The sequence below is a fragment of the Microcaecilia unicolor genome, chromosome 4 (genome assembly GCF_901765095.1).
Source record: "Microcaecilia unicolor chromosome 4, aMicUni1.1, whole genome shotgun sequence".
NCBI lineage: Eukaryota > Metazoa > Chordata > Amphibia > Gymnophiona > Siphonopidae > Microcaecilia > Microcaecilia unicolor.
The window spans coordinates 154,876,454-154,902,513 of record NC_044034.1 but is presented as its reverse complement, the minus strand read 5'-3'; the positions used below and the strand labels follow the sequence as shown (position 1 = coordinate 154,902,513).

Genomic DNA, 26,060 nt, shown 5'->3' with positions numbered 1-26,060 from the left:
GATAATGCAGTGAGCTGAGATCCCGGGGCTCGATTCCCACTGCAGCTCCTCATCACTCTGGGAAAGTCACAAAAATTTAGATTGTGAGCCCACTAGGGATAGAGAGAGTACCTGCACATAATGTGTACGACGCTGCGTACATCTAGTCACACTATAGAAATAAGTAGTAGTGAAAGGATATTGGCTTGCAGAGACTCAGCCACACGCTTTAACTCTCTTCAACTCCCTTCCCAGATCCCTTTGATTAGAGAGAGATTATCTGAGATTTAGCAAACTCCTGAAGGCTCATACTTTAGCTGGCTTTGAGCCATTTGTGGTTCACTTGAAGAAATGTTGCTCTGGCCTTGAAGGTAGATCTGTCATGAGGGTCTAGGGAGGTCTGTATTTCAGGTAAGAATGTTTTTCTTTGCAATGGGGAGAACTAGGTGTCTACTTCTCTACTGGGGAGAACTGGGTGCCTACATCTGTAATGCTACTTCATTGTGGTTTTGCCCATAGATTACAGCTGTAATATATAAAATATTTGATACAGAGAAAACCTTGTAATTCACTACCATATGGCTTACAGCTGTAGCAGATTTGAAGTAAGGATACAACAGATCCTACAGGAGCAATAGGGTGCTAGTAAAAGACATTCCCTTAAAGAAAACAGCTTATATCACCACCATTCATCTTCTCATCTTTAACATGGAATACTTTTCTTGAGCTAAGAATGTGCACTATCATGCTTCATGCAGTCTCACACCTACAATCTTTCTCTGAGCATAGGTGGTCAAATAGAACATGATGAAGATGGAACCTGGACCTAAGATTCAAAGTTTCACTGCTCCACAATGTACCTCTTTCCTCTCCCGTCATACATTCCAGTGAAATCTGACTGATGCAAGGGAGAACGTAGTCTATGATGGCAGATAAAGACCTGTGTGGTTCATCCAGTCTGCACAACATGATAAATTCATTACACATGGTATGTGATACTTCATATGTATATCTGTCTTGATCTGTCCTTGCCATTTTCAGGGCACAGACCGTAGAAGTCTGCCCAACACTGTTCTTGTACTAAATTTCTGAAGTTAACGTTGAAGTCCCTTAACAGTTACACAACAGCTCATCCATATCTATTCAGTCACGATCAGGGAACAGACCGTAGAAGTCTGCCCAGCACTGGCTTTGCTTCATAGTTACTGGTGTTGCCACTCGATCTCCGTTAAGATTCTGTGGATCCATTCCTTCTAAACAGGATTCCTTTGTGCTTATCCCAAGCATTTTTGAATTCCATTACCGTTTTCATCTCCTCCACCTCCCGCGTGAAGGCATTCGAAACATCTACCACACTCTCCGTGAAAAAATACTTCCTGACTTTATTCCTGAGCTGCCCCCCTTCAACCTCAATTCAAGTTGTCTAGTTCTACCGCCTTCTCGTCTCTGGAAGAGGTTTGTTTGCGGAATAATACCTTTCATATATTTGAACGTCTGTATCATGTCACCCGTTTCTCCTTTCCTCCAGGGTATACATATGTTCAGGTCAGCAAGTCTCTCTTTGTACGGTTTGCAACACAAATCCCATACCATTTTTGTAGCTCTCCTTTACACTGCCTCAAGTCTTTTTACATCCTTGACAAGATACGGCCTCCAAAACTGAACACAATATTCCAAGTGGGGCCTCACTAACAACTTGTACAGGGGCACCAACACCTTGTGTCTTCTGCTGGTTATACTCCTCTTGATGCAGCTTAGCATCGTTCTGGCTAAGTCCGTCGCCGTGTCGCACTGTTTCTTCACTTTCAGATCCTTGGACCGTCACCCCACGGTCCCTCTCCTGAGTCAATAATTCCTGAGCTGTAAAACTCTGAATGTGGCAGGATTCTGCTGATCCCCGAAGACAGAAGAGCACGACTGTATGAAAAGGACTGCACTTGGGTGTGGACTGGATTAACAAGTACAAAAGAAAAAAACTGCTGTATGGTCTCTAGACAAGTCCAAACAAGGCAATCATTCTCTTTAAAACACACACCTAGTCTTTAAAGGACTTCCAGTATTTTCAAGATTAAAAAAAGCTTATAAAAACTCTTACTCTGCTCTGTGTTACTTACTATAGTGGCTCTAATAAGTTTGCAAAAGAATTTAAGTCAATCCCCGAGATTTAATGAGTTACTGCTGTTATAAACTAACCACTGGCTTAGAGGCAAATTAGTAGTACCAATGCCAGCTTTCTCACTTTCATTCTTCCATTTACAGCCTTTCCAGTGCAAAGGAATCTCTGGCTATATTTTCACAATAGTGTCAAATGCCAGAGAGGGAGACGGCAGGAACAGTAGGTTACTATCTGAGGTTTTAACACCAGCAGAAATTAATTCTCTCTCTGGCAAAGGGAGACTCAGGCTGCAGCTAAGCAGAACCGATTTTGAATTTACAAAGCCCCTTGCATTCAGGGCAAGCCCTTAAACAGTTTTGCCATCACATTGTTATTCATGGATGGCTGGGATTTGCTCATGAGCACAGATAGAATCATTGGTGAAGATACACAGATAGGCACTAAAATTTCACATACCTTCAACTCCCACCAATGGGTTCCCTTTATATAGGACCATAGCAGATGACGGCAGAGAAGAATCACATAGCCCAGCCAAACAGTAACACAACAAAATATTTAACTACCACATGCAACTGTTTGGGGGTAAAACAGGAAGAGTAGGAGGTGGGTAGAAAAAAATATTACCCCTTGTCTAAACAAAAACCTCTCAGAAACAGCATAATGCTGTGGCTTCCAAGAACAGTTTATCATTTATCTTCCTAGTATTTGTCACATGATACAATGTTAGAAAATGGAAATCCAGGACTCCAGGCAAAGGAGACTGTCCCATCCCTAACGCAGGCCACTACATCCCCTCACCCAATGAGCTCTACGGATAATGTTTTAAGGCCGTGCCAAATGATATCTGAAGCAAGAACAGTACTTGTGCAGAAAACGCACATGCCACAGTATATTAAAGCAATCGCTCACTCTGGGCAAGTCCTCGGAGACTTAATTAGAGGTACTATTAACATATACTTAGATTAAATTAGTGGCAGCTGTTTTAACTCTTAGCACTTTGCAAACAAATCTGCAAATAATTCTGGAGAATACAAATAACAAACGTAAGTTAAGAGATATTATTGAATCTTTTGTCCATTTTACAGTATTGCATATACACAAAGAACATACAATCTGCAGGGTGAAAATGTTATAACAACCATGCCCTATGCCCTAGCACTTAAAGAAGCACTGGTTATTGGCATTTAACCTATTTATCAAAACTGCTCCACAGGAGAACTACGGAAGCAGAGAAAGCGAGACTTGTCATGGCATGTAGAAATGAATAATTCCAGTGCAGGCAGCAGGATTTTTACTTAAGAAATACAGACAAAAAGAAGGTACTTCGCGTCTTGGATTCACTGCAGACTGAAACCTCTTCTATGCAACCAACCTAAGAATTTATCCATGACCTCTTGAGACCTCATAACTCCCTGTGGGCTCTTGAAAACACATGTAGAATATCACCTTACACTGGTCCAGAGGTACCAGAACCTGCCAGAAAGCCAGTATTCCACAGGACAAGTGCAGCTCTTAGCACACTACACTTTCCTTACAATCATTTGTCATTGTACTATTAATGTTAATGGGCTGTCCCACAAGGATCATTTCTATAAACAAGCACGATTGATGCCTGTGAATTGATCCATCAGTTCAAAGTACCATGTGGTGTTTTGTCACACGTGTTGATTCATGTCAAGTCATGACATATTGCGAACAATGTTACAGTTCACAGGAATCAGCATCATATATTTACCAAGGGAGAAGCAGCAGGGCAAGGTGAGGAGTGTGCAGTTATCAAGTATCCCCAAGGAAGGGGAAGAGGCAAGAAATGCAGAACAGATAAATGTTTAAGGAGTTAGTAGGCTGATATAAAAAACTGCTCTGATCACAGAACAGCAGTTACCTCCTATGCAGCAAAGATCAGTGTTAAGCTTTGCTAATCATATGAATTTAATATGCAAATACACCCTAATAAGCACAAGCTAATATGCTACATGCAGAAGCAAACTGTGCTTAAAATTAGCATAGTTTATTACTTCCCCTGGTCAATGCTAAAACTTTAATTCATCTCTGAGGTGAAGACAGACCTCCAGTGGCACAGGAAAGTTTTTCCTCCTCTTTACTGAGGCTCTCGGGTTCAGGAGACTCCTGGCCCAGGTACCCAGAATGAAAGTGAGCCGATCCCGTTCAGTACTGGATACTGAATGGGGACTGACTCATCACAGGAAAGAAGGGGAGAAAAAAAAAACCTTCTGCCTGATGCATGGCATGTTACCTTGGTGGTGTGTGCATTTCTTTCTCGTTTATGCAGTTTTTTTTAATGCTGTAGTAATTAGCATGCTATTAGTTTACTATATCAGCAGAATGTGGACTGATTTTAGTGTGTGTTAAGAAATTTGTACTGGTTTTCAGTTCATATTCTTCAGGCATAGCTTATTAAATCAGCTTCTAGGTTACGTATAAAGATGTTGCTGGAGAAAGAAGATGATAGATTAAGTAAACTGTTATGGATCTTTTTGTTATTTACAGAATAAATAAGGTAGCAGTGACTGGGCACAATGAAAGGTAAGTTTTTAAAAACCCAATGAAACAATTGTGTATCTACTTATTATCTAAATTTTCTCTTTTTATAAGAGCTTTCATTTGTTGTATGTCTTGTCTAACCTTTTTATCAAGCCCAAATCAAAGGTCCTGTGAGGGAGACAAGAACAATATTCAATGAAATATCAGCGGAAAATCAATATATCTATGGAAGTACTACACTATTAACCACAAAATTCTGAAGGCGAAAGCCTGAACCAGGTTATTATTTTATTTATTTAATTTTATTTAAACCATTTATAACCCGCTCTAAGCAATTCAAGGTGGCTTACAAAATAAGATACACAATCAGGTGGAGGACAACAGACAATAAAATGAAATTAATATGAGCATAAGAAATATACCAAATTAACTTGAAAATACCTAAAAAAAAAAAAGAACTAAAACACTTGACTGAATGGATAAGCTTTCAAACATTTCCAAAAAATGCAAAAAAGAAGTCACACTATGCAAGTCCTGTGGCAAAGTATTCCAGAAAAGAGGATCAGTAAGATAAAAGATCAAACATCTCTCTATATAAAAGGCAACACCAACGTTCTATGAAGCCTCCAGCCGGAAGTGTGAAGGGGGCGAGATATCCGGTTTCCCTATGAGTGTCTGCCCCGCCCTCTCTGTAACACAGTCAGTGAAGGAAAACAGCAGAGCACGAAATCAAATCGCTGGCTCTGTAACAGTGAAGGACTCAGAGGGGGGGAGGGGAGAGAGGCCAGAGGGCAGGGACACACACACTCCCACATGTACACAGAAGAAAACATTGCTAGCCCCCCCGTTTCATTTGCATCAGAAACGGGGCTTTTTTACTAGTCTATAATAATTCCACCTAATCTTGTGGATTGGCGGTACAACAATTTCTCTGCAGAAAACACGTATAGGTTGATAAGCATGCAGGGAAGAGGCTAACAATGTTGGAGTCTCATCATGTAGTGCTTTGAAGATAAAGGTCTTAAACTGAATTCTACATTTAACAGGTAACCAGATAAACTTTTCAAAACTGGGGAGATATAAATATCATGCCTCTGTATTCTGAGCTACCTGCAATGCCCTCAGTGCACAAACAGGGACACCTACATACAGTGCATTGCAGTAGTCAAATCAAGATGTAATAAGAGAGTGAAACAATATTCTAAAATTACCAGAAGTCAGAAAACGCCGACGCTCCCTCCCTGATTTTAATTGATAGGTAATAATATTTTGTAAATGAGATTGAAAAGACAGTACAGAATCCAACAAGACCCCTGCATTGTTGCTCTACATAGAAAATATAAACTGTGAACTCTTTGTGCAGAGAACAGATGGGATCTAGGGCCACTATAACATCTGGCTTGGTCAGTGTAACAATCAAAAAATGAACAGCTGTCACTGGATTCTGAACGGTCATAAGTCCATAAGTGCTGCCATACTGGGACAGACCGAAGGTCCATCAAGCCCAGCAGTGGCCAATCCAGATCACAAATACCTGGCAAGATCCCAAAGCAGTACAATACATTTTATGCTGCTTATCCTAGAAATAAGAAGTGGACTTTCCCCAATTCCATCGTAATAATGGCTTACGGACTTTTCTTTTAGGAAAATATCCAAAAAAAATTGTAAACCCCGCCAAGCTAACTGCTTTTACCACATTCTCTAGCAATGAATTCCAGCGTTTAATTACACGTTGAGTGAAGAAATATTTTCTCAGATTCGTTTTAAATTTACTATTTTGTAGCTTTATTTTGTGCCCCCTAGTCCTAGTATTTTTGGAAAGAGTAAACAAGTGATTCACATCTACCCATTCCACTCCACTCATTATTTTATAGACCTCTATCATATCTTCCCTCAGCCATCTTTTCTCCAAGCTGAAGAGCCCTAGCCACTTTAGCCTTTTCTTATAGGGAGGTCGTCCTATCCCCTTTATCATTTTTGTTTTCCTTCTCTGTATCTTTTCTAATTCCACTATATCATTGGTTCCAAAACTTTTTCAGTTCACAGCACCCTTAGTGTCTGAGCAATTTTTCGCTGCACCTCCCTCACCCAGCTACAAAGGTCTCCATACCCCCCCGATTTGTGAGCCATATCTCCATCTTCCATAGAGTCAAAAATATATTGCATGCTATTTTTCCAAAATTTTAAACATGCTGGGTACATCAGCATGAAATGCGAATTGCCTTCCATCAGCTAGGAACAAATTCCTATAATGGTGCTTCCCTGCGTTGCAATCCGTATGAAGCAATCATGAAAAAATGAAAATTATTTTTGCCCTGTGAGCATAACTTTTGCTGTTTTCCATAGACTTCCAATATTGTGTGCATGATACAGAGTTTTACGATGATCACCCTTGGCCTTGAAGCAGCATCTGTCTTGTTTCCCAAACTGTGGGGCCCGCTCCACCCGCAGCTTGTCTAGGCGGTCACCATTTTAAGGCCTAAGGGAGCCATTGTTCAACAAAGCTGACCAGCTCTGAGTCTGTGAAAGAATCCAGCAGGCCCAAGAACTGAAGACTGCTCCAGTGGGAGCAATTTCTAAATCGTCTAGCTTGTGTTCATATACATCTGCCTTTTTAGTCAATGCAGCCAGCTGTTCCTATACCTGGTGCTAGTCATCCTCCCACACTGAGACTCACCTTTCCACCTCTCCAACCCTGGCTGTATGGTCTGTAAAGATCTGTGAAATGCTTAGGCTGAGCTGTGATCGGTAGCTTGCCACGAGAATGTGTAGCTCACATCAGCACCAATTGCCACTACACAGACTCATAGGGATTATTACTGGGGGGAGGAGGTGTGCTCCCTGCTCCTTGCTGCAACACTTGTTCCGGTGCTTGTCATGAACTCCCATCTGCACCCCATGGCACCCCTGCGAGTTCGCCACGGTGCACAGTTTGGGAAACGCTGCACTATATCCTTTTTGAGATACGATGACCAGGATTGCACACAGTATACAAGCTGTTGTCGCACCATGGAGCGATACAAAGGCATTATAATGTCCTCATTTCTGCTTTCCATTCCTTTTCTAATAATACCAAACATTATATTTGCTTTCTTAGCCGCCGCTACACACTGAACAGAGGGTTTCAATGTATCATCAATGATGACACCTAGATCCAAATGGCTCACAAAGATCAAAAGTGTATACAGGACAAAAATGTAAGATGTGTTCTCCTGAGGAAGTGGTCCGTGCAATATGAACATCTAAATGCCAGTTTTCAAATGCCCAAACAAGACTAGAGTTCCTAAAAGAACCAACAATGTCTATCAAGTACAAATGGAGAATATGAATACATACTGAGCCTGATTATATAAGATTTCAAAAATTAAGGCTTAGCTTTTTGTACCGGATATGTGATAGTGTTTTTTTGTTTTTTGTTTTTTTTAGATTTTATGCGTGTTTTGTATGATTAATGTTAATAATGATTTGGGGATTGGTGGTTAGTAATTAAAGTAGCAACTGTATATTGTTATAATGTCTTTGTACCACATTTTGAGTAACCTAACAGAGTAGCCAGTATTTATTTATTTATTGTTCGCTTATATCCCACATTTTCCCAGACATGCAGGCACAATGTGGCTTACAAAACATTAAATAAAATTACAAAATAGGAAACTGAGAAAGGTATACAAGGAGTATGTAGGGGGAAAAGCATCTAACAGGGTGAACTAGCAGGGTAGGGGTCATGGAGGATACATCAGTCAGCGATATATTGTGAGGTGTAGGTCTTGGCAAAGAAGTAGGTCTTCAACAACTTCTTGAAGAGGGCGTGGTCCACTTGAGTTTTGAGGTGTTGCGGGAGAGCATTCCAGTGCTTAGGGCTCCAATAGCGGAAGGACGAGGCGAAGATCTTCTTGTACTTGACACCCTTACAGTTTGGGAAGTGAAGGTGGAGGTAGGAACGAGCAGCAGGATTGGCATTCCTGGGCGGAAGATCGATCAAGGGGTGCATATACTCCGGGGCAAGTCCATAGATGATTTTATGGGTCAAGGAGCAGAGTTTAAAGGCGATGCGCTCCTGTACAGGCAGCCAGTGCAATTTGAAACGCAAGGGTTCGGCATTTGCAAAGCGGCGCTCTCTGAAGATGAGTCTCGCGGCAGTGTTCTGAACTGTTTGGAACTTTTTCAACAGTGAGGCCTGGCAGCCCACATAAATTCCGCTGCAATAGTCCAAGTGGGAGAGGACAAGCCAGTGGACAAGTGTGCGGAACAAATCCACAAGTACTAGTATCCTTTGAGTAGCCAGTATTCTTCTTCTCCTCCCTCCCCTCCTCCCCCAGGTGGCAGCATCCCCCTTCCCCTAAGTATCCAGAATCCCCTATACACTCCCTACCCCCATTCAGCATCTCCTAACCTGTCCTCTAGCTCCTCATTCTTGCCTGCTGCTGCTGGAAGCACACCGAGTGCTGGTGTGGGGCCTTTAAGCACAGGTTCATGCTCAAACACTGCCATGTTCCATCAACTCTGACATACGAGTTCCTATTGGGGGGAGGGCGGAAAGCAAAAGCGTGGGCCTGTGTTTAAAAGATTCATGCCATCAAAGTCTGCTTTCAACTTTGGCCTAGGTCTGTGAAGAGATAGAGCAGTAACGGCAGGGACAAGGAAGAGGGGGAGATGTTGGACATAGAACTAGGAGGGAGGGGAGAGTAGTGTGGAAGGAGATAGGATATGCTACTCTCTTGCCACCACCCTAGAGCTGAGTGTTCAGTCTCCTTCACTTGTAATTTAGCAGAAATATCCAAGGAAATAATGGCCAAAGAAGCTTCTCACTTTCTTGATTGAAGCAAGAGGCAAATAAAAACACTGCCCAGTATCACTGCACACATCATCATGAAATACAGACTTTGTCTCTGGTGCAGAGATCTTCAGAACTGCACTCTAATCATCTCCTATCCATTTTCACCAACAAGGTCAGCAATGACACTCCTGTGAACAAAGGAGTACTAGTACCCAGGACAGCTCTTACTTCAGGATGCCCCTCTGATGATGAGGCCTCCTCCAACATCACTACATTCTCTTGCAAGAAGCCACTCTGTACCTCCAGCTCAGCTAAGACAGGGGACAACTAGCCAACAAGAACCCTGTTTGATCACTTGGGCTCAAAGACAGGTCGCTTGTTTCTGCTCCCCCATAACACTAGACATTTCAGATGAAGAATGAATTAGCTGGAAAAGCAGGTCTGGTATTATGCACTGCTATACTGGGGCCATACCATTGGGAACATAAGGCAAAGAGAATGCAGAAGATTGCTAGTTGCTACTTGGTATAGGCCTGCTCATTCATATAAAGTCTATTGAGCTAGGTAATTGAACATACTGTCAATTCAACCGTATCAGCTAACCAAAACATGCCATTGTGCCTTTTCAATCGCAGTACCAGTATTATGAAATTCTGTTCCCGAGACAGAGTTGAAATAAATTTGCTGTCCTTTAGGAAGAAGGTGAAGGCACATTTTATTCCAATCCGCATTCAGGTCTAGCTGAAACATTATGCAAACCCAAGTGATATTATAACTGCATCTTCTGTTCCCTGGAATTTGAGCTGGAATTATTTACTCAATGTTTGATTTAATTTTAAGTGTCATTGTTGAGGTCACACATTATTTTGAAAATTTTGTCTCACTTGGAGTGGAGAAGTAGGGTTCAATTCCCACTGCAGCTCCTTGTGACTCTGGGCAAGTCACTTAACCCTCCATTGTCCCAGGTACAAATAAGTACCTGTATATAATATGTAAACCGCTTTGAATATAGTTGGAAAAACCACAGAAAGGCGGTATATTAAGTCCCTTTCCCTTATTTTTGTCTATTTATTTGTTTTAGTTTTGTTATTTCATGGTCTTACTGTATCTCATATTATATGGTATCTCATACCATATAATTTCCTGTGCTTTTATTGTAAATTAATCCAGTACTGTGGCTGAATAAGCTAAATATTATTTAAATAAAATGAACTATACATAAATACATTAATATAGAACTTATCAGATAAGGAAAACTAGGTATAATGGCGAAAAATCACCTTGTTTCCAAAGGATGTGTGTGCCATTACACAAATACAAAGAATCTCTCTCTTTCTCCAATGACTTGAGGTTCACAGTTACACATTTTTCCTGCTTGCATAAGTCATGTTTAGTAAATGTTGTGCTATGTCTACCCTAATTTGTAAAGGGAATTTGTTTCCACAAAGTCCCTTTTGTAGCTTCCCAGCTAATGAACGGCAATGATGTGGCTGGTGGGAATCTCCAAGCCCCGCCAGCTGAAGACTCTATGCATCTCTCCTTCCAGGAGATCGGGGGTCACTTAATGTCATTCCCCAAACCCCCCCCCCCCCCCCCCCCCCGTAGTGAGCAGCAATTCATTCCCCATGCTTGCGCTGGCCCAAGCCTTCCCTCTGATGCAACTTCCTGTGCGAGAGAAAGCTCAGACCTGGTACAAGCAAGGGGAATACCTAAAGGATTTAAAGGTGCTGGGGGAGTTGGGGAAGTGGAGGTAAGTGATACCCGATCACCTGGGGAGGGGAGTAAGGAGAGGTGCTGGGAGGGCAGGGTTATCGTGCCCATCCACTTTGGGCTCAGGCCCACTCAAAACTGAGTATCTGGTTACACCCCTACTTACATGACAACTCTCTTGCTGTCTGATGACATCAGCTACAAAAAAAACACAGTCTGAGCTTTTCATTCTGTATTCCCTTTAGAGTAACTGGCTGCTTAAAATAATGATTTTCATCTAGCAAACTAATAGAACATGAACTTGAACACACTAATTAACATTTATAATAGAAATTTAAGCCCCAGCACATTTACTTTGATAGAAAAGATACAAAGGTGAAAGATGTTAATTATCCAAGACCTTGTTGGAAAGTGATCATTTTTATTTGGGTGGTGGTCCAACCTCTGTTGTAAATAAATGATGGTCACATGGGTTGATCCCTCCCCCTCCCAGCCCCTCCCCACCAAGTTTTCTGACCCACCTTTGCTTGAACAGCGATTTCCTGCACGCCCTTGGCTGCAGCATCTCTTAGGATTGGTGTAATGAGGCCTCGGTCTGTTGCCACAGCTATTGAGATGTCAACTGTTTGCAGCTGCCTGGAGCCCTCTCCGTCCCAGGTCATGTTCACATCTGGCATTTGCTGGAGGAAGCACAAATCAAACAAAAAAAATATTCAGTTGCTGATGAGGGGAGTACAACTAATTATTGGCAGAATGAAATATGTAAAAATAAGTGTATGTTCATCATTAACCAACCTACGGCATGCGCTGCTAGAATTAAGGCGAGAAATAAAAGAGAGGGGTAATATGTGTTACTGGCAAAGCCATGACTTGTGACAAAGTTAAAGGGATTGAAGGTACTGGGGTAACAGTAGAGTGAACAAGCTTGAAAAGTTATTTTGAATATATTGCCCACTGTTCTTCGATTAGAACAAGATTATTTGAAATTTAGGTGATCCTGAAATTTTTAGTTGATTCTGGTGATTTTTTATGCTCTTTGTTAGGGTATCTTTGCATAGCTAGCTGTTATGTTGTCTGTTTTTGTAACTTATTTACTGATTTATTTGTAAACCGTCTAGAGCTAAACAGTAAGTGTGGTATATAAAAATCGTATGTTATGTTAAGGCTTGAGGATGAAAAGAAACGTAGGAGAGGGAATCCAAAGTACACCCAAGGAGCCAAAAAAGCACAAGGAGCCTTCAAGGATAGGGGGTGTCTAATCAGTATTTTATTAAACAGACCCAACACGGTCCGGGTTTCTGTAAAACCTCCTGCATCAGGGGTCTTCTGTAGAGACAATCATCAAATGTATCAGTCAGTCAATGAAAAGATACAATCTTACTGTAAAAGTGAAGGAACCTTAAACAAAGAAGATGCCTACACCCGGTGCGGAGCACAAGGAACAGTGACAGCACTCCCGCGGACTCTGAAATGCCTTCTCCCAACAAAACATCACCTTGTGCTTTTTTAACTCCATGGCTTAGGGATGAAAAATAATATAGGGATAGATCTTACAAGGCCAATTTTCAAAGTCATTTCCATGGAAACAACAGTGGAAATACATTTTACAAAACTGCCCATCCCATATGTGGAAAAAGTACACACACAGAGCCTGATTTTACAACAGGTCACACCTTTGTAAAAAGCCAATAAATGTACCTGCTTGAAAGATTTGTCACGTTACTTATGAGAGAAGCCATTACAGAAGTTTTTTTTGCTGCAACATTAAACTGTCTATATACATATTTCCCTCAAGAAAAAAAACACAACTCTGGATGATAAGTGTTTCCTCTGTGACCCATGTGGACAGACAGACAAGCAGATAATGGAGTATGTAAACAAATTATCTAGACATGAGAAAACCTTCGGTACGAATGACCATGGATTTGAAAAGCCTTTAGCTTTTTACTTCCTCAAATGGAACCTGGCATCTCAGCACTGGACCTTGGTTAAGCAGATCACTGCAGTAGGCAAGAGTGGCATTCATTCTACTTTAATAAATGTTTAATGAGAGCCAATGACTTGGACAAAAGGGTAAGTGAACTCTCGAACTTTTAAGAATAAAGCCTTAGAAATTAAAACAAAAGGCGAAAGGAATATATTGTTTCTCCTAGACAGCAAACTAGCTACATTAGGAGAAATATTTCTTTTCCCAGAGGTGGATATGCTGAATTCCCAAAACATTTTATACACACAAAGAAAGATCTCAAGTTTGTTCTAACGAGACATTGCTAGAGACATGAAGCTTTTCAGACATATAAAATTTGGAGGTTGTATACACATTATAGCTGCTTTAAAATAAAAAGGAAATGCCTCAGAGGGGGCCCCAGGAGACTATTAAAAAAAACAGGGTAAAGCCATAATAAAATTATAGGATAGAAAACTATAATATATTAGAGTAAAAAGAATAACAGGTAAGCTGATATTTTGATGAGTTTAGCTAATTCAGCGATATATCACAAACCATCACATGGCTGACTGCATCACATTTTGGACTGGTATTATGGCCCTCATTTTACAAATCCTATTCGCTTTTGATATGTGCATAAATCAGCACTTAAATGTTTATCTTGCATAAACATCTAAAGTCCCCACTTTACAAAACTGGGATTAGATTTAGATTTATTTATAACCCATCCTTATCCAGGGCGAGGTACAATATACACACCTAAAAATACGAAAAAAATACAAAATAACATTTATCTAACTTAAATACATGTAAACAGAAAGGGCATGGTAAATTCAGAGACATTTGTTTCCCATTTCCGAAGAGGACTAAGCATCTATGTCCTAAAAGATCGACACTGGGAATTACACCTACTACCAAGCATATTTAGGATTTCTATTAAGCAGAACTCCATTGGAGGGGGGGGGGGGGGGAGGGATTTGCCCCCTTAATCCCCCAGTGGTTTTTGTCTCCCCAAAAGCCAAACTGGCAAAGGAACAGTCATTATGAGAGCATCGGGATAATAACCAGTTATGTTTTTAAGGCCACTAAGATAACTGGTTATGTACTGGCTTTAAACCCATCGATTTTTAACATGTTTCTTTTTCTAAAATGGATATTTATGCTGCACATCCCCAGTACATAAATGTCCATTTCTCCTGTACTTTAGAACAGACTATGTCTGCAGATTCTGTTCTAATACACTGGTGAAACTTCAGACACACTGAGATGCTTCTACAACCTGTCTAAAATGGGGCTGCACATAGAACAGAAGAAATGATGTTATGAACTGTGCAACAATCTGTTTCTCTTCTGTAAGTGCTGTGCTTACTGACAACACCAACTAATGATTCTGCAGCCACAAGGGGTTTCAGCAACCAGAAACATAATAAGGCAAAAATGAGCACTGAAATCAGACTTTAACTGGTAAAGGAGGAAAGGGGAAACATGCAGATGTCAATTCTGGCAAAAGCAATTCCTGGCTTTATAAACCAAATGCCCCTTACTATTAAGCAGCACATCCAAAGTACTGGCACCAGCACATCTTCTGCAAGGGTGCCCATGTCTGTCAAAAGTCAAGCAAAATATTTAGCAGCTATGTTAAACAACGCTCAAATGTGTCCAACATACATTTTTATTTATTTATTTTGAAAGTATGTTTACCAGCACTACTCCATAGTAACCAGAACTGGGAACTGAAACAATTGCAAGTTTCCCCTTAGCCAGATGAGTTTAGATACTGCTCAGAGAAGAGGAAGACGTCTGAGAAGGCAGCTGTTGCCCCACACGTATTCTCTCTCTGTCCCTCACAGATATACAGTCACAAAAGCTGAGCATGTTGCATCACAATTGAGAACTAAGCCTCCCAACCAGACCCTGCAGCGCATTTACTGGCTCACTTTATTCCAAAATCTTTTAGAATAAAAACAGAAATTCATTCATGATGCTGGAAGGTCAACAGTCCACTTACTTTGAGTGTCACAGCTGTTGCTTTGATAATGAAATCATTCACTGAAACTTTAATATTATCTGCAAAAAAAAAAAAAAACCAACAACAAATATTTAAAAAAATATATTTTAGGACTCTGAGCCATAACTTCCCTGAGGATTGTACAACATTGACTTCTCATCAATTTTACTTACTCATTACCTCATACAGGGGTCCTTTTACAAAGGCACGCTAGTGTTTTTAGTGCGCGCTTAAAAATAGACGCATGCTAAACGGAGATGCCCATATATTCCTATGGGTGTCTCTAGCGTTTAGCGCATGCTAATCATTAGCACACACTAAAAATGCTAACGCACCTTTGTAAAAGACCCCCCACAAAGTACAGCAACACTGACTATTTGTACAGTTGATTAAAATAGGCTGAAAAGCAGAAACAGCAAGCCTTGCAAATGGGGCTATCATAGAACGACTGATAATACATTCTGGGAAGACCCAGGGACTCTTTCTTTCTACAGTGCCCTGAATGAACAACCATAAAGAAAAGCACCAGAGCCAGATGGCACAGTCAAAATCCACAGAGCCAAAAAGGACCATGTCAGCCATTATAAACTATTTCTTTCTCTGTGTCCATGCTATTATCATAGTTATATTACACTAAACACACATGGCCTCATCTCATTTATGATCACAGAAAGCATCAGGCCTCACTAAGTCTCCTGGGCTCAATGGATTTTGTTTTATTCTGAGTGTAGTACATCCATTCATGATGGGAGAGGAATTTTTTTTGTTGTTGTTCTTGTTTTTTTTCCAGAAACTTTATTAATTTTATTTAATACAAACAAATTGTACAATTACAACCAATTATCTAAGTTACCTATAATGATGCAAATTGCTACCAATAAGAAGTAAATATACCATATTGTAACAAAAAAAGGCATATAAAGGGTGTAGATTTTGAATAGAAAACAACATTCAAAGTCATTCCGAGGTTAAGGGTAGGGAATATATTAACAGTATCATCAACATTAGCTCACTACATTTACCCATTATTATTGCAATTACTGATGGGAGAGAGTATTGTGAACTGTGCTTGACCACTGACTTATGCCCATTAAGATCTTCATACTGATAAGGGTGACATACCTGTATGACCACATGCAGCAAGCTACATTATGAGATTTATGCAATAAGATACAGGTAGCTACTGAGAAATGGCTAGTCTGGAATCTTACACAACAATGTATTTATTCCAAACGTTGAGCTGTCACAAGATCACCATAATTAATGAATACTGTAGTCCCACTGTTTCTTGCTGTGCTAAAGTCTAGGACTGTGAAGGAAGCAAGACTTGTTTATTATTTCTCTTATAAAGGTACTGGAACAGAAAAAGCCCTAAATGGTGCCAAGTAAGAATCATAATAAAATCTGTTTGGGAAGGGATTCTTACAATGATTTGCCTCTGCTCACTTCATTCTAGCTCCTTCCACACATCTTATACTTGGTGCTAGCATCCATGCCAATGTATTAGTTATTATTTATTTTTATGTATTTATTTTATTGCATTTGTATCCCACATTTTCCCACCTATTTGCGGGCTCAGTGTGGCTTACAATACATTGTATTAATGGAAGTACAATTTGTTACAACTCGATTGTGGTTACATTGTTAGGCGTTGAGTTTAAAACAGAGTCTACGTATCGTTAAGAGAATAGTACAATGGAACAAAACAATGGAACAAAGGAAGAACAACGGATACTGATAGGACTATAGAACAACAGCGCGAAAAAACGTTCAGGTATAGCATTTTTACCTGTAGATTAAGGTTTAAGTATGTTAAAATGAGAGTACAGATGAGAATGTATTGATGTATTACTAACAGTGTGCGTAGACTTCATGTGTTTTGATCCTTTCGATAGATATTTTCGAAGAGATGAGTCTTCAATAGTTTGCGGAAGTCGGTCAGCTCGTTGGTCGCCTTCAGGTTACGTGGAAGATTGTTCCAAAATTGCGTGCTCATATAAGAAGAAAGGTTGATGCGTGCATCACTTTGTATTTTATGCCTTTGCAATTAGGGAAGTGGAGGTTCAGGAAAGTTCGGGATGATCTTTTAGCGTTTCTAGGTGGTAGGTCTATTAAGTCAGACATGTAGGCTGGGGCTTCACCGTGAATGATTTTGTGGACTAGTGTGCATACTTTAAAAGTGATGCGTTCCTTGAGTGGGAGCCAGTGTAGCTTCTCTCGTAAGGGTTTTGCGCTTTCGTATTTTGGTTTCCCAAAAATGAGTCTGGCAGCTGTGCTCTGGGCTGTTTGAAGTTTCTTCAGTATTTGCTCTTTACTACCTGCGTATAGTGAGTTGCAGTAATCCAAATGGCTAAGTACGAATGATTGCACTAGGCTGCGGAAGACGGATCTTGGGAATGGTCTTATTCTTTTCAGTTTCCACATGCTGTAAAACATCTTTTTTGTTGTGTTGTTTGCGTGATTTTTGAGTGTTAGGTTTTAGTAGTTAGTTAGTGTTAGGATTTATGTACCACCTTTTTGAAGAAATTCACCTAATGCAGTATACAGCAAGAACAAACTGAACATAATCAAACAATTACAGTAGTAAAAATATTCAAACAATACATCATGGCATAGTTTCCTACTTACAATGTCAATGCAATACACAATAAAACATCTTAATAGACAGCATAGGGTGTAAGTGGAAGCAGAGCATATAGACAGATAAGAGAGAGCATAATAGGAGTTAGAGAATAAGGGTGACTAACTTATAGAAAAATGGTGCATGAAGCCAGAAAGGTGCATGAATATGATCTTAGCTAGAGCAGGATTGGATAAGCAGGTCCCACTACTCTATTGGGCTCACTTTCAAAAGAGAAAAACGGCAAAAAAGTGGCATGTCTGCATTTGGATGTTTTTTCTCACACAAACGTCCAAATTGGTATTTTCAAAACCAATTTTTAAATGTTTTTCTTTGAAGTCCGTTCAAATCACAAGGGGGCGTGTCAGAGGTGTGTTTTTCAGCCATAATGGAACAGAACAAAACCGTCCAAGACTAACACTAAGACGTTTTGAGGTAGACCTGTTTTTATAACGAATAAGGCACAAAAAGGTGCCCAAAATGACCAGATGACCATTGCTGGGAATTAGGGGTGACTTCCTCTTACTCCCCCAGTGGTCACTAACTTCCTACCACCCCCCAAAATGTGATTAAAAACATTACTTGCCAGCCTCTATGCCAACCTCAGATATTATACTCAGGTCCATTAGAACAGCATGCAGGTCCCTGGAGTAGTCTAGTGGTAGGTGCCAGTGGCATAGCCAGACTACCAATTTTGGGTGGGCACAAAATTTTCTCTCTACCCCCATCCCCTAGCAAAATTTAGTCACACTGATCAGATGCATTTGTCACACAGGGGTAAAGTGCTGCTTTTCAGTGCATCAGGTTTCAGAAAATAATTTATTTAATAGCCTAACACCCTTTTCAATGAGTTTTCAGAGGCCAAAACCTCTTGCCTACTACTACTACTTAACATTTCTAGAGCGCTACTAGGGTTACGCAGCGCTGTACAAATTAACAAATAAGGACGGTCCCTGCTCAGAAGAGCTTACAATCTAAAGGACGAAATGTCAAGTTGGGGTAGTTGAGATTTCCTGAGAAGAGGTGTAGTGATTAGGTGCCAAAGGCGACATTGAAGAGGTGGGCTTTGAGCAATGATTTGAAGATGGGTAGGGAGGGGGCCCAGCGTATGTGCTCAGGGAGTTTGTTCCAAGCATGGGGTGAGGCGAGGCAGAAAGGGCGAAGCCTAGAGTTGGCGGTGGAGAAGGGTACTGAAAGGAGGGATTTGTCTTGAGAGCGGAGGTTACAGGTAGGGACGTAAGGGGAGATGAGGGTAGAGAGGTAAGGAGGGGCTGCAGATCGAGTGCATTTGTAGGTGAGTAGGAGAAGCTTGACCTGTATGCGGTATTTGATTGGAAGCCAGTGAAGTGACTTGAGGAGAGGGGTGATATATCGGTTAAGGCGGAAGATAAGACGTGCGGCAGAGTTCTGGATGGACTGAAGGGGGGGATAGATGGCTAAGTGGGAGGCCGGTGAGGAGTAGGTTGCAGTAGTCAAGGCGAGAGGTAATGAGAGAGTGGATGAGAGTTCGGGTGGTGTGCTCGGAGAGGAAGGGGCGAATTTTGCTAATGTTATAGAGGAAGAAGCGACAGGTCTTGGCTATCTGCTGGATATGCGCAGAGAAGGAGAGGGAGGAGTCGAAGATGACACTGAGGTTGCGGGCAGATGAGACGGGGTCAGTATAGTGCTGTTATGGTATCCTCTCCTGACCTAAGGAAATATTGGTCTCTGAAACATTATTAACACAGGTACCATATTACTTGATCCTAAATTAAAAATACAATTATTTTCTTTACCTTTGTTGTATGGCCATTTACTTTTTCTCATTGTGTTGCTCCCAGTCTCTAGATTCTGCTTTCCTTCATTTTCGCTTACCTCTTCTGCGCCATTTGTCATTTTTCTCTCCTTTTTCTTTGCTTTCTTCAATATTTTTCAGCCTCTCTCTCTGTCCAGATTTAATTCATTCTTACTATCCATTCTTTAATTTCCTTCATCTACCTATGGCTTTTCATCTTTTTCTCATCCTTGTTCTCCCCATGCTCCTTCCTCTTATTCTCCAGTCTTTCTCTACTCCCCTTTTCCATCCAGCAGCTCTCCTCTTTCTCTCCCCATCCTTCCAATGTCTCCCCTCTTTCTTTCTGCATCCTTCCGTCCAGTGTCACCTTTCTCCCTACCCTTCCATCCAGCGTCTTCCCTCTTTCTCTCCCCATCCTTCCACCCATCTACCCTCTCTCCTGATCCTTCCATCTAATGTCTCTCTCCCCCTCCTTCTATCCAGTGTCTCCCTATCTCTCTACCCTTTTCTGTTCAGTGTCCCTTCTCTCTCCACATCCTTCCAGTCTCTCCCCTTTCTCTCTGCATCCATTCATCCATCTCCCCCTTTCTCTCCCCATCCTTCCATCTGTTTTCCCTCTTTCTCTCCCCATCCTTCCATCCGTCTACCCCCCTCTCCCGATTCTTCCATCCAGTATCTCTCTCTCTCTATCCCCTTCTTTTCATCCAGGCCCGCCCACCCAACACAGACCTGCCAAGTCTCCCGCGAAACACGTGGCGCCAGCTCCCATTTCTAGCCACTGCTGCTTCCCCTGTTGAGCAGCAGTGGTCGCTACAAAAACAAAAAGAGCTGTTTTAAAAAAGCAAGCGCGGCACCGCAGGCAGCCATCAGGCATTGGCTGTCGGCTCTGCAGCCGCTCCTCTCGCCTCTCTCGTAGCTGCGCTCCTCTAGGGTCCTGCTCCAGGGACAGTGACGTGAGAGGAGAGAGGAGTGGCTGCAGAGCCGACAGCCAATGCCTGATGGCTGCCTGTGGTGCCGCGCTTGCTTTTAAAAAACAGCTCTTTTTGTTTTTGTGCCCCCTAGGGTGCCCTACTGCTTTCCTGGGATGTCTGGAGAACCAGTGTACTAAAAATGCTGGCTCCTCCTACATCCCAATGGCTTGATTTTGTGCATTTTGCATTTGGATGTTTTTTGTTTAAAAATGGATCAAAAAACAAAACGTCCACATCACAAAACCTTGTTCAAAACAGTATTTTCGAAAACAAAAGATAGATGTTTTTCATTTTTTTAAATGACCTTCTTTCCTATTCAGATTTTGGCCGTTTTTTGCAAAACATCCAGTCGGACTTTGATGTTGTATCGAAAATGCCCCTCTGTGTGCAGTTGCTGTTAGTCCATGTATGTGTTAGACTAGCAAGTTTTATTTTTCTCCATTCTTTTTGGGGATTCCCCAACTCCCATTTGGCAAATATTACTTGTCTCCTTTACTCTCTCCTACAGTTTTGAGTACTGTTTGGAAATCTAGTAGCATTGTTTTTTGGTTCGCCTATCTCTCCTCAAATCAAGAAGTGATATTGCAACCATGGTCTTCTCAGATTTGCCTTCTTCAGGGCGTGACATCATCTGTGGAAGTTTGCAAACCCTGGTATACATGTGACATTTCTTCTGAAATATTACTACTGCAAGAGAACCTAACAACTAATTGCCTGGGATACAGAACTGCATCTAGCTCCATCTAACAATCTTAGCATTGAATATCACTGTGGCTGAAAAATGCAATAACTGCTAACAAACATGGTGCTGTAAAATCACAAAACAAACTAGAACAAATTTTGAAAATACATTTCGTCTATATTTGAATAATAAAAACTACACCTTCTTAAAGAAATTAACATTTTATTTCACACACAGGGGCTCATTTTCAAAGCACTTAGACTTACTAAGTTCCACAGTCTACTATCAGGCTCATTTTTGAAACAGATGGACGTCCATCGTTCAACATAAATCAGAACACGGACATCTATCTCCCAGAGACGTTGAATCGGTATAATCGAAACCCGATTTTGGACGCCTTCAACTGCAGTCCGTAGCAAGGACAGCCAAATTTCAAGGGGGCATGTTGGAGGCGGGACTTGGCCGTGCCTAACACTTGGACGTCTTTGAGCCATAATCTTGGACATTTTCACCCGGACCTGTTTTTCTTACGACTAAGGCACAAAAAGGTGCCGAAAATGACCAGATGACCACCAGAGGGAATCGGGGATGATCTCCCATTACTCCCCCAGTGGTCACTAAACCCCTCCCACCCTCAAAAAACATCTTTAAAAATATTTTGTGCCAGCCTCTATGCCAGCCTCAGGTCCATGACAGCGCATGTAGGTCCCTGGAGCAGTTTTAGTGGGTGCAGTGCACTTCAGACAGGTGGACTCCGGCCCATACCCCCCCCCCCCCCACCTGTTACATTTGTGGAGGAAATAGCGAGCCCTCCAAAACCCACTGTACCCACATCTAGGTGCCCCCCTTCACCCGTAAGAGCTATGGTAGTGGTGTACAGTTGGGGGTAGTGGGTTTTGGGGGGAGGATTTGAGGGGGGGGGGGGCTCAGCACACACGGTAAGGGAGCTATGTATTTATTTATATTACATTTGTACCCCGCGCTTTCCCACTCATGGCAGGCTCAATACGGCTCACATATTATATACATGTACTTATTTGTACCTGGGGCAATGGAGGGTTAAGTGACTTGCCCAGAGTCACAAGGAGCTGTCTGTGCCTGCAGTGGGAATCGAATCCAGTTCCCCAGGACCAAAGTCCACCACTGTAACCACTAGGCCACTCCTCAATTTATGAAGCCCACTGCAGTGCCCCCTAGGGTGCCCAGTTGGTGTCCTGGCATGTCAGGTGGACCAGTGCACTACAAATGCTGGCTCCTCCTACGTCCAAATGGCTTGCATTTGGACGTTTTTGATATGGACGTCTTTGGTTTTGAAAATCACCGAAAATCAAAGACGTCCATCTCTAAAGACGTCCTTGGTGTTTTCGAAACGAAAGATGAACGTCCATCTTTTTTTGAAAATATGGTTTTCCCTACCCCCGGATTTGGATGTTTTACAAAGAGGTCCAAATCCCAACTTGGACGTTTCTTTCGAAAATGCCCCTCTATGTTACTTTGTATGTCTAAGTGCTTTGAAAATATGCCTCACAGTCTTAAAATTACAGTTTAACTAGGAATGGTTCATATGCCTTTTTTACGGACATTATTCAGGAGGACTGACTGATCCAAGCCTGTATTGCAGTAAACGTTTCTATGGTGGAAGGATAGTCAACCAACCAACATATTTTCATAAGAATAGCCATACTGGGTCAGACCAATGGTCCATATAACCCAGTATCCTGCTTTCAACTGTGGCCAATTCAGGTAAGAAGTACCTGACAGAATCCAAAACAGTAGCAAGATTCATGCTACTGATTCAAGGGACAAGCAGTCCCATGTCTATCTCAATAGCAGACTATGGACTTTTCCTCCAGGAACTTGCCCAAAACATTTTAAAACCCGGATACACTAATCGCTGATACCATATTCTAGGCAATTCCAAAAAGCCTGTTCTGCTAAGAAAACAGTGCACTATCTACAGAAGTGGGATTTTAGATAACTGCACATCCCATATGCAGAAAAAATATGCAAATAGTGTCACTGCAGGGGGAGATGATTCCGGGGGCAGGGTGGAGGAGGAATTTGAAACTACACTTTTGCATTTTCAAAAGGTGCATGCTTTACTTTTCCTCCAAAAAATGCACAAGGTGTAACTGTAAGCAGATTGTGTTTCTGGGATAATTTTCAGCTTAATAGTATGAGTGCTGGTTTACTGTGAAAATCTCTCACAGTCCATGGAGTAAAATGCCCATGTGGGGTCCATAGCATCAATCCCTGTGCAGGCTTCTTACCATGTTGCAGAGAAAAAGGGGTCACTGCCTTACCTTGCCCTACTGTTGGCAAACATGCCTTTTCTGTGATGGATGATGTTTCTACAGGATTCAGGGGGATGAACACCATAAAGCTGTGATCAGTTGTTTTGGACTGGACTGTGGAAATGCAATTGACTATGGGAAGTTCAGGGCTGTAGAAAGCTATGGCACAGAGTAACTCGGAGGGGGTGAAGAAAGACAGTTGAGATAGGAGCAGCAGAAGTTGATCATCGAGTGTCTCTTTTTCAAACTACAAATACTCTTTTCGTTCTGGAGAAATCTTGATTATCCTTGTTTTTGTTGTCGTTGAAGCAACTGGGGAAAAGCTTTCCCCAGGCCAGATAAATACATAGTTCTTAACTCAATTGCCTGTTGGTAGACAGCTTAAAGTCTGATGGATTGGAAATTCAAGGGCATAAAACCTCATTTGGAGGCACAAGAAATTTTCACTAAAGATTTGTGGGCACAGCTATCAGATACTGAGAAAACTGTTTCCACACAGATCCTTTGTAAATCAAGGCAGAAAGATATATCTATATTTTTTCTTTTACTTGCATCTTAAACTGATAGCTTTCCGATGTTATTATCATCCTCTGCATCCAGGATCAACACGTGGGTGGGGGTTCAAGTAGGACAACTGCAGGAAGCCACAAACTTATCCAGTAGTGAAGAAGTTATAGTTTACTGCCAGGCTTTGCAGCCCCTCTCAAATTTCTGGGCCCCAGAATATCTAACACCAGCCACGTCTGCATGTGGTCCTTTGGTCTTCCTGTCACTACCTTTTAAAAGCATTGAAAATTTGAGTTCTCTCTTCCCCTAGCTATTAAAGCATTCTCTCCTGGATTCTATATATGGTGCCCACATTTGGGCACACTGCTGAGGTGCGCAAGTAACTTAATTGCCTATTGAGCTGTTAATCAATAACTGGATAATTGGCTTCTAACAACCAATTATTGACATTAATTGGCACCAGTTAGGATCTGCATGCACATCTGGCTGCGTACTATTCTATAACGCTGGGCACTTAAATAGCATAGCACACAACCCAAAAGGGGGCATGGCCATGGGAAGGTCATAGGCATTCTCATAAATTGTACGTTGTGTTATTGAATAATGGGTCTCTGCATCCAGTTGGGGGCGGGATTTCCATCAGGTTTCAGCAGGCGTAAATCTGGCACCCAGAGTATGGCATGGAAACCAGCGCTAAGAACTATTCTATAAAGGGCTTCCTTCCATTATTCTGATGCTATACAGTAATAAGTTAAAAAGATGAACAAAGGGTAATTGTGAAGTCATCCTAACACCGTGACAGTTTCCATGTTATCTCTGCTGAGCTAATTTCCAGCCAGTAATACGATAAAAACATATCCTGAGTAAATGAAGTGCACGAAATCCCACATATATTGTAGGAGGTGAATAAGCATCACCAACTGTGCTAATGTTTTTATAATCATGGCAATAACAAAATACATTTTTTACCTTGGAGATCATTAGGAGTTAGATAGAAATGCCTTTTTTAATTCAATAAGACACAGTTCTATCTTATCCTACAAACCAGGATGTAGGCGTATGGAAATAAAACCATGCATTTTCCCTGACTGAAGAGGGGAAAAGGTTATTTTAGAGAAGGGCATTTCTGTAATGCTACCTTAAATATCAAAATAGCAGGGTAGTTTACAACATTTCACCACATTCAGACTAAAAATATAATAAAGAAAAAGAGTGCATCAGAGAGATGGTTGTCACAGCACCTGCAACTACAAATATCATTTGGCAGGCATGGTCTCCAGACCTGAGATGGGCTCTGGTCAGAGACCTATGAAACAGTACTATTACATTTTCCTTCCAAACAGTCAAACCTTTCCTTATGCATTCATGCAAATTGTTAGCTCTCTACTACACCCCCCCCCCCAATTCTATAAATGGCACTAAAAATTGTGCATGCAAGTTTGGACACATATCCAATTTAATTGAATAACGATTAGCACCAATAATTGGGCCCTAGCAATCAATTCTCGGTGCTAATTGGCATCAATTTAAATTTACACGTCATATTTATGCACCTGGATCTGGAGGTAAATTTTATGCATGGCTCCAAAAATGGGGCGAGGCCATGGGCAGATCGGGGGAGTTCCCACAATTTATGTGCACTGCTATAGAAAAAGGGGTTCGGTTGGTGTAAATGTTCACACCTAAAGGTAGTCATGGCTTCCGGTGCTAAGTGCTATTCTTTTCTGTTTTAATGACTACTAGTTCCCTTCTCCAAAATGGTACTTTCCTCCATATTTCTGCAGTTCAGATGTATAATCTTCCATTTTCTTATTAGATTTTGATTTATTAAACTTAAATTGCCAAACCTCAGCGCATTCTTCTCAAATGTTTTTAAAAATAATCTTTCATGTTATGTGCACTTCAGGACCAACCCAAAGGTACCTGACACCCTAGGCAAATCTTCAGCCATATGTCCTCTCCCCCCCCCAGACAACTCAAAGACCTAAACCCTTATAGTCTAGGATTTCCTCATCCCCTTCCTTTCATGCCCTGTGTCCAATGTCTCTTCTTCCCTAGGCCCTTCCCTGCTGTATCTAGCATCTCCATCCTCTTTCCTTCGGCTGCCGTTACCACAACCCCCACCTTCTGCCTGGATTGTCCAACTCATGAAACTCTTTTAAATGCAGC

General features: G+C 41.5%; 1 protein-coding gene across 1 annotated transcript in view; it reads right to left on the bottom strand.

The window, feature by feature from the left end:
• Positions 1-26,060, bottom strand: part of PDHX (pyruvate dehydrogenase complex component X) — a 142,216-nt gene that overhangs the window by 5,627 nt on the left and 110,529 nt on the right. Inside the window, exons 9-10 of the mRNA XM_030200791.1 lie at positions 15,044-15,102; positions 11,609-11,767 (exon numbers count right to left, since the gene is read on the bottom strand). Of these exons, the coding sequence (XP_030056651.1) occupies positions 11,609-11,767; positions 15,044-15,102 (218 nt within the window). The remainder of the gene's footprint in view (positions 1-11,608; positions 11,768-15,043; positions 15,103-26,060) is intronic.